General features: G+C 31.6%; 1 protein-coding gene across 1 annotated transcript; it reads right to left on the reverse strand.

Annotated features, from left to right (window-relative positions):
* Window positions 1–2,609: 2,609 nt before the first annotated feature.
* Window positions 2,610–3,986, reverse strand: LOC134690447 (uncharacterized). Its single transcript, XM_063550416.1, has one exon. The coding sequence runs from the start codon at window positions 3,954–3,956 to the stop codon at window positions 2,622–2,624; it is 1,335 nt and encodes a 444-aa protein (XP_063406486.1). The 5' UTR covers window positions 3,957–3,986; the 3' UTR covers window positions 2,610–2,621.
* Between the last annotated feature and the right edge of the window lie 6,010 nt (window positions 3,987–9,996).

Consider the following 9,996-nt stretch of genomic DNA (forward strand, 5'->3'; position numbering starts at 1 on the left):
AATATGATTCTAATTTATTAGTCAAATGATATCTTGGAATAAGATTGTAGGAATTCACTTGAAAAATAATCAAAAACATTAGTGACGTTGAGCAGCAGATATAATTTTCTATTGGGTTTTTTTCTGAAAATAATCTACGACATGAAACAATTCGTATCATTGAATTTAAATAGCATTTTATATTTTAATTGAAATAAAATATTACATTAATAATATATTTTTGCTATTTCTGCCATCTAATTCTTTGCAATTTATGCATATATTTTTAGAATTAAAATAGAGAAGGTTTCTATGTTAAAAACATTGCAATGTACGTGACCTTTAAAATTTTTCTACTTTCACTTTTCATCTGACATTTTCTGAAAAAAAAAGGTTCGATCATCAAATTGAGTCCAACAATTGTAATAAATATGAGTTACTTCTAGAGTGACAAAAAAAATAGATAAAGCAAAATAATTCAGGAAAATGATTATTTGATTGTATGTTGCTCAACGTCCAGTTGCAAATATTTCATGCATGTTCAGGACGAGATAAGATAAACATCAAATACAATAGGTATTACATTTAGAGCCTGCAGGTCGAAAATATTTAGCCTTCCACGAGAGGGTATACTGGAAAGGAACTTCAAAAGTAATTTAGTCGTGCTTCAATAGTGTTTTAGAGGTTCTCTTCCCACCCGAGGCATCTTATTTAATGTCCCCCATTCTGACCTGACGTGGCAATAATTTATGTATATTTCGTGATTTCAAACATACAAGGTACCCTATCATGCCTATGTAAACTGTATTGTAATTAGTTGCGCAATTGTACGTGACTTTTAAATTTTCTACTTTCACTTTTCATTTGACATTTTCTGAAAATATGAAATTGAGTCCAAAGATGGAGATCAATATGAATGACTTCCAGAAAAAACAATCAAGTAAAACAATCAGTAAAATGATTGAGTGGTTAACTGTACGTTGTTCAGACTCCAGTGGCAAATATTTCATACATTTTCAGGAATCGAGAACAAATTAACACTGAATACAATAGACAGGTCCTGTATTTGATGCAGCAGGTCGAGAATATTCAGACTGCCACTGCAAAAAAGTGTATATTGAATAGGAACTGAAATTCAGCCGTTTTGCAAGAGTTGTTTAGAGGGACTCTCTCTATCTGAGGCATCTGATTTAATGTCCAGGGGCGGATCCAGGATTAATAAAAGGGGGAGGGGCGAAGTTTTTTATTAAATTTTCGGGACCTTTTTGGGCTAAAAACACAAGATTAGTGTAATATGCACTTTTTTAAACGGTTCTTGACGTAGGGCATGCATATTTTGTAGTTGCTGTAAAGAAGGGTTAGACATTTTCGATGTTGTATTCTCCCTATTAATTGTTTATGAATAACCATCAAATGGGGTATTATGGATCCAAAGCTATGTACTGATCAATCTGATGTGGGACTTGTCAGTAAAAAATAGACATGGATTTTTGTAAGTTAAGTTATCATAACCTCACAGATTTCTTATTGTAAACAAGATATACGCCGGGCTATTCGGTTGAATTTGAAATACGACCGACACGATTTAAAAAAAACCAAAGAAGCAGTTTTTATCCATATGTTTGGTTGATATGTTTCGACCAACAATATTTAGAGAAATGTGGGGTTCCAAATCAACCAAAGGCTAAAATGAGTCTGAAATGACAACGAATTTATGAATGACGGCCGACAAATAGAGACATAAAGGCCACACGGTATGTCCCAAATTCTGATTTAACGTGGAAATTTAGGTATTTTTTATATTTCTAGAATTCAAACTGACAAGGAAGTACACTATGTAAATAGTTGCGCAATTTTACTTTCACTTTTCATCTGACATTTTCTGAAAATATCGTTCGATCGTCAAATTGAGTCCAAAGATTGCAAACAATATGGATGACTTGCAATTATGAATAAAAAATCAAGCAAGAGAATTCAGAAAATGATTTGTGGTAGACTGTAACAGTTGGTTGTTGAGACTTCAGTGGCAAATATTTTATGCATTTTCAGGACTCGAGAAATGGGATGTGAAATAGCCACATGTAAAGCTCTACGCACAATGGCATACATGATACTTTTGATCGAAGAAATCCTCATTTTATTGATAACCCAAATAAAATCACCCAATTCTGTACATTAATTTTAAAGTATTTACCATGTTTAAAGTATTACATTAATTTGAAATCATCAGTCTTGCTATTTTCTTTAACATTTTGAACTTAAGTTCGGCAAGAAATATTTACCTTTCCGAGTTTAATTATAGTTCATGCTGCTAAGTCACTAGTGCATTTATTGTTTGTTTTTTGTAGACGGTGGTTTGCGTTTCCAGTCTTTCCAGTTATTCCATGGTGTAAAACAATGTCTTTTCAATCTGCTTTGTAGAATGAATAAAATATAAAGATAAAATAAAGAATTTATTACAAAACTCACAGATGATTGATATAATTGCCAAACACCAAATTAAAAATGTTATTTCTTTTCTTTTGTATTTGTTTCCCTCAAATATATACAATTACATATGCTTTTACATATAAATGTTCTGAAAAAAATGAAAGTTTATCGTCTTTTAAGCATCTGCTTCCAAGAAAATGTACTTGTACTCTTTAACACCCTGTCATTTCTAAAACATAGATTTTTGAATCTCTTCTACATCCAACCAACAATCTACCGTTTGAATCAATATCTAAGCTAATAGGAAAGACAATGTTAACATCGGTTGTCCTCCAACATTTGAGAACTGCGCCTGCGTTTGACAGAACATGCAAAGCATTATTCTTTTCATCTGCCACTATGATGTTCCCTGTTGATGTTGTAACTATGTCCAATGGATTAAATAAATTTTGTTCATTATTTATGTCTGGATTTCCTTCATATGTCCATTTGATAGTGTTATTGCGTAAACATACAATCCTTCCTGTCGACCCAGAAATTCCATCGACAACTACTATATCGTTTTCTATATTGACTGCAATTCTATAAACAAGCGAAAACATCCGTTCATTTTGAATGTCTGTTTCTATTATTTGTCTTTCACTTCCACATTCATCAAGAATAACGAGTTGACGTCTACTCTCTCTGTTGAGCGGAAAAGCGATACCTTGATCTTTCGTACTGACGATTATAGTGTCATTTTTGGCGAGTACAGCGCGCGGTAGGAAGGGATGGAAATCGCAAACAACTTTCATTTTACCATTCTTTTCGTCCAGGAAATTAAAAAGACGCGTATCATTATATTTTGTAAATAGCAAGGTTCCTTTTGATGAGATTGCAAAGTCATATACTACTACATCTGTATATTCGTTTTTAAATGACAGCGTTGACCCTGTTTCAAATTCATACAAACGAAGATTCTTCCTTAAACTGCTTATCCATATGGAATCTGTTCCCTGTGAAACATGTCTGTTGAAGGAAGGAACGGCCGTGTCGTATTTCTGTACGATTTTTATTGTTATATCCTTTGACTGACAAGAAAGCTTTAATTCTTCTAGAGATCCAAATAAAAATGTCATAGCTCTCGGGTTAAAGTTTGTTGTGCCATGGTTGCGCAAGTATTCAAGACGTTCATCGTAAGTAGTTTCTATGTCCGCTACATCATGTCCCTTGTGCGAGCTTGTCAGACATTTGGGACAAATAAGTTTCTCGCACGTCACACAATGGACACAGCAGAACTGCTTTTCGTGTTCCTTGCATGGTATGTGTCCTAAATCAACGGTAGGCTGAATTGATAAACCTAAAAACTTAGGATCTTTAATATCTATAACATTGTGAATTTTGTCTGATTTAAATTTTGCATGAACGTTAACTTTGCAGTTGTTGCACATAAAAATTTCACAATTAGTGCATTTCCATTTCAACGACGGAGTTTTCTGGCACAGCTGACAATCTATAATTATAACTTGTGCTTTACGTATAACACTGTCACTCAGCTTTTCAGCCATTTTGTTCGTTCAATAACTCTTTGCTTCAACTATATTAGAAATATATCCACACTTCGGTACTAAAGTACATGTAACTTTTATTCACCAATTGAAAAAATATCCATACACAAATTATTACATTATGTAGAAATTTTGAATATTGATTTAGATTCATAAAACACCATGTAGAAAATAGGCGAACATAAAGAAATTAGATATACCTTATTTTTAAGATCGATTGGTTGTCAATGTCAACAACGTATACAAATTACCAATTACATTCATGCACAAGGGGGAAAAGAATACCTGATACTTTTGAATATCACATATCACGAGATTCACAAATCAATGAACATGGACAATATATCTCTAACGGTACATGACATAACATAATATTTAAAATAAAAGCGTACAATTGGTTCCAAACAATGATGCACTGTAGAGTTAAATGAATACATACATGTATTCAACCATGGAAAAACTTTTGCATTCATGTTATGTAATAATACTGAAACGTTAAATATTCTATTTTAAATAGTAGATAAATTTAGCATTTAAAGAATTAAACTGGTTAAATTGTATTTTATCTTATAAGTGGAATAAAATAAAACATCTACAATTGTATTAAAGTATAATTTTAGAATTTAAATTAAAAAATGTATCAGGTAAAACAATTGTTTTAAGGTAATACATGTAAATGATGTAATTAAATCAACTGGAAGAATGATTTCAACTTTCAAATTGTGAACTTTCCATTTCATGTAGATACATTCAAACAGCGTCTGCATATCGAGCTACATATCTCACTCGATACGTAATTCCAGAGCTTGTATTTGCTATCACGATCTCAGTAATACAGGCTTGCTACGGTACTGACTTAAATCGAAAATTAGTTCACTTCACTCCCGTTTAAGTTCAGGGGTTAAAAGAATGTTCATGACAAACAGTTTACTAATTTGGTGATGTAATAGGATTTGATAATCCGTTGTTGTATGATGCCTTATCATTTTGTATAGCTAATCAATTTTATAGGATTAACATGACGGGTGTGACATGTGGACCAGAGTCTTCTTACCGTTCCGGAGCACATGGTTTTAGGCGTGGTTCATGTTGCTTAGTCTTTAGTTTTCTATGATGTGTTTTGTATTGTATTTTTCGTTTTTTTTACTAAGGTTGTTACTGACTTATGAGTTTAAATATCCCTTAGGTATATTTGCCTCTCTCTTTTAAGTGTTTTAGTTATATAACAGGTGTAACAATTATTTGCCTTTCACTTGGAGATTGTTGTAAACCATGAAAGTACTTCTGAATATAAAATAATATATGCATTATTCGTCAATTATGTGTCTATTCTTAAGACTTTTAACAATTAAAGACACATATATATATATATATATATTTCTTTCTAACGACAAAAGATGTTCATACTAAACAAAAATATTTAGCAGTATTCATTTATAACAAACAATAAGGAATGTTAGTTTGCACTAGTTAATATCCGCGTATTTATCATGTTTATAGATCGGTTACAAACCCAAAACAAAAATAAAATGTGTAAATCTAGGCGATAGCAATACATCAAAATGCCCTCATGGTCATCTCGATGTAAACATTTACAGAGTTATAAATCTAGTACTATACAGTTTATATTTCTGTCTTGATGCACATACGTATTTCATCACACCAGTTGTTCATTATAAAATCATGAACGAGTCTGTTCAAAGAATCTGGACTATTCGGATTTTTTCACGGGAAGAGCTATGAAATAAGAGAACGAACCTACGTGTACTTATGACCTTTATATATTAATGATTTACCATCTATTTTTGGCTCAACATGTGAACCACCCAAGTTAAATGATAATGATATATCATGTCTGTTGTATGCTGATGATTTATTTCTTATTTCTGAATCGGCTAATGGCTTACAAAAATGCCTTGACAAGCTTAGTTTATATTGCACGAGTTGGGATTTAACAGTAAATCTTGACAAAACCAAAGTTATGATTTTTAACAAATCAGGTAAAAAACTTATAAAAGACAAGTTTGTTTTTAGTGATAATATTTTGGAACACTGTACAGAATATAAATATTTGGGTATACTGTTTAAACCATCTGGTAGTTTTACAGAGGCAGTGAGACTTCTTTGTAAAAAAGCCTCAAAAGCTATATTTTGTATTAGAAAACTGTTATTTTCTGAAAATATCAATGTATTACCTCACTTAAAGCTTTTTGATGCTTGTGTTAAACCTATACTTCTTTATTGTAGCGAAGTTTGGTCTCTGTATATGATAAAAGATATTACAAATCTAGAGTCAAAATATTGGTCATTGGCTACCATCAAAGTCCAAATTAAATTTGCAAAAACTTTAATTGGAGTAAATAAATCAGCTGTCAATTTAGCAGTACTAGCTGAACTTGGTATGTATCCAGTTTTTATAGAAGCTTTAAAACTGTCAATTGGCTTCTGGTTGCATGTCATAAAATCTGATAACAATTGTTTACTAAAAGATGTATATTGTTCCAACCTGCAATTAACCAATGGATTTGCTAAAAAGATTGAACAGTTACTTGCTACATTAAATTTTTCACATGTTTGGAAAAATCATGATACTATTTCAAAAAAGCGTTTATTATATGCAATTCATACCGAACTTAATGATAGATATCTTAATTATTGGAAAGAAAATATATTTTGTGATAATAAATCAGTACATGGTAATAAGCTGAGAACATATAGACAGCTTAAAGAAAATTATAAATTGGAAACCTATTTATTGTTAAATATAGACAGAAAAGTAATAGGGCATTTTGCTAAAATTCGTATCAGTAATAGCGGTCCTACTAAAATGCGCCCGGGAGCGCCCGGGTGAAGAAAAAGCGCCCGGGGAAAAGAAAAAGCGCCCGGAGAAGAAAATATAGCGCCCGGGGAACAGAAAAAGCGCCCGGGAGAAGAAAATAATAATATTTCATAACAATATTTTTTTTCCTTAAAAAATAACTTATCATTGCTTGTTTTGTCCTAAGTAATAAAAATGGGGTTAAGAACGATGCTACATCTAAAGTGTTGTTGTACTTTTACATTTTACATTTCAAAATTGTATATAAGTAAGTAAATAAATATAAATAAGAGTATATAGAAGAATCATGATTGCCGGTTATTTAAAATAATCGGTGCTTGAGGTCTATTATTTTCGAAACTGCATGTTGAAACATGTCTTTTGATGTCTTACATGTTATAAATCTGCCGCATAAACTGTGATCCATTAATATTATTATCAGTCTTTCGAAATAGTATTCATATAATATTGTTAAAATTGAAATATTCATACTTGATTTTGTGCTTTATTACAAATGTCTCTTATCTGAATTTGCAAATTACTGGTCTAAAATTTTAAAAAAAAATCAATGTCCATAACTTAACAAAGTTGTCTCATTCCAATAAAATATCTAAATATTTTCCCCGGGCGCTTTTTCTGTTCCCCGGGCGCTATATTTTCTTCTCCGGGCGCTTTTTATTTTCCCCGGGCGCTTTTTCTTCACCCGGGCGCTCCCGGGCGCATTTTAGTAGGACCCAGTAATAGTGTTCTTAGAATTGAACAAGGGCGTCACACTAAAACCCCTGTAGAAGAAAGAATTTGTCCTTTGTGTCTCTTAGAAGTAGAAGATGAATTTCATTTCACTTTAAAATGTACAAAATTAAATATAATTAGAGACCAACTGTTTTCCAGAATTAGTGAAATAGTTCCCTCTTTTTTCAATATGACTAATGAAGCAAGATTTAAATTTTTGTATACGTGTGTTGAGACTGATATAATTAGAATTATTGTTAAATTTATAAGCGACATGTACATTTCTAGAAATGCTCTATTAAGCACTAAATAACTTTGTGGTACCACCTCCTCATATAATGTTTATAAATTTGGTATGATATATATATATGTTTGTATGTTTGTGTATAACAAATTTGTATTGTCTTGGTATCAATCCTGTAATTTTGGATTTTAAACCAATAAAGATTACTTACTTACTTACTTACTTACTATGACCGGGATCAGTTAAAACAGTTACGTCCATAAATTAATTATGATATCTTAGAAAACTAACGGCATTTGTATCATACTGATTAATTCGAAAATACTTTAAGTAACACTGAATGATCGATATAAAAATAAATTACATTGTATCGATCGTAGATTCAGTGATCACTATGTAACGTTCAGCGACAAGTATTAAACATCCACCACTTTGATGTTCAACTGATCAATAAACAGACAATTCAATTTGGATTCGGTTAAAACGCAGTACCATTACGGTACAATTGTAACCTTTATTTCTAAACTGACCAGATGATAGTGTGTCGTGTACATAAAATGGATAAGAATTTGTTGTATAAGTGCCAATTATACAACTCTCTATCCAAATCACAATGAGTAAAAGGTAAGCAATGATAGCATAACGTACGGCCTTCAACACGGAGTAAAGAATGTTTTTTGCACAGTGACATGTTGCATTTTGTATGTACTGTGTAAAACGGGTAGATGCGTGTATTTTTTAAAACGGAAAATACATTTTCTAACGTGTTTTATTTACTATTTGATGGTAAAAATAATTATGTTTTATCGTTCTAGAAATGGAAAACAAGAACAATGTTCAAATACTTCAACTGTGAAGAGGAGTATGATCAAGCGTATATTTTGCTTCGTCACACAGAGAAAAAAAAAGCACCAACTTACAACAACATGTAGCAGTCTAACAAAAATTAAAAGAACACAAATTGACAATGTATCTTTATGAGGTGTACGCATATTGTAGACACATTTCGTTTTTCAGTCTTATCTCAGAAAGATAGGATATTGTAGTGACCTTCAAGATTATTTATTGCATTGTTCTTTTTTTTTTTTTACAAATTGAATAACTCTCGGAGATTATCATCAGCTCAGTAGTCAGTACTGAAATGATTTATAACAAATCTTTCTTAAATCGTTTACTTCCAATAGGAACTAAGGAATAGCAATATGGTCACTTACCAGATCCTCCGACTGGAAGTAAAACCCTTGTCAGAGAGTGAGTTCGTTTAGTTGTGCAGGAAGTGTAGACACAGCCACAGCCACGTCCGGTCACAATGGGGCATGCAAAGAGATAAACACTCTTTCTGTACTTGAAAAAAAACATTGCAATAACTCTTTAAGGGTCGTCCTGTTGCAAGCAATTTCTGGTGGTTTTAATTTCACGATCTTCATTCCGAACGTCCTCTATTGTAGGACCTACCTATTCAAATTATTGTTTATTTGTTTTCGTTCTGAAAATTCATGAAATATTTGCCACTGAACATTACGAAACTAAAAATTAATCATAAAGTGTCCGTTTATATTTAGAAAAAGTTGGCCTTTTCTATGTCCCTATCAAAGATGATGTTATAAGGAACATGTGTACTAAGTTTCAAGTTGATTGTACTTCAGTATTGGCAAATAATTCAATAGTCAAACTAAAACTATATGCATCACTCAGGTAGCAACTTTTAAACTCTAAAAAAAAGAAAGGGCAGATGGGGGTTTAATTCTTGTCCACGTCAGAATATTTTTCTCGCGCAATATCACGTGATATAAAATAATTTTCTAAATAAATATTGATACGGACATTATTGAAAATTCTACAAAAAAAGGTTCTTTTATTTCACATCACGTGTCACAACTCGTTGTAATTTGCGAAAAAGCATATTATATAAATGAAATATTAAAAAATTAAAAAAAACATTATTATTATGATAATGTTATTATTTTTTTTTTGTATAAATAGTTACATGAAATGTCAAACAATGAACAGTGCATTGACGAAAAATATGCTACCAAAGCACCATAAACAAAATCATTAAAATGGAAAACAAAATAAAAACTAAAAACTGAAAAATAGTACAAATCTTTACTTCGGATAGTTTATGTTCATATGTTAGGTGTCTAACATTAAGTATGTGGGAAACAGGGGGATGTTTTCACTAGATAATAAACTTCCTGATTTACAATATATGTATTACTGGCTAGTAGTGTCCCTTGTCTTGTCAG

The sequence above is a fragment of the Mytilus trossulus genome, chromosome 11 (genome assembly GCF_036588685.1).
Source record: "Mytilus trossulus isolate FHL-02 chromosome 11, PNRI_Mtr1.1.1.hap1, whole genome shotgun sequence".
Lineage (NCBI taxonomy): Eukaryota > Metazoa > Mollusca > Bivalvia > Mytilida > Mytilidae > Mytilus > Mytilus trossulus.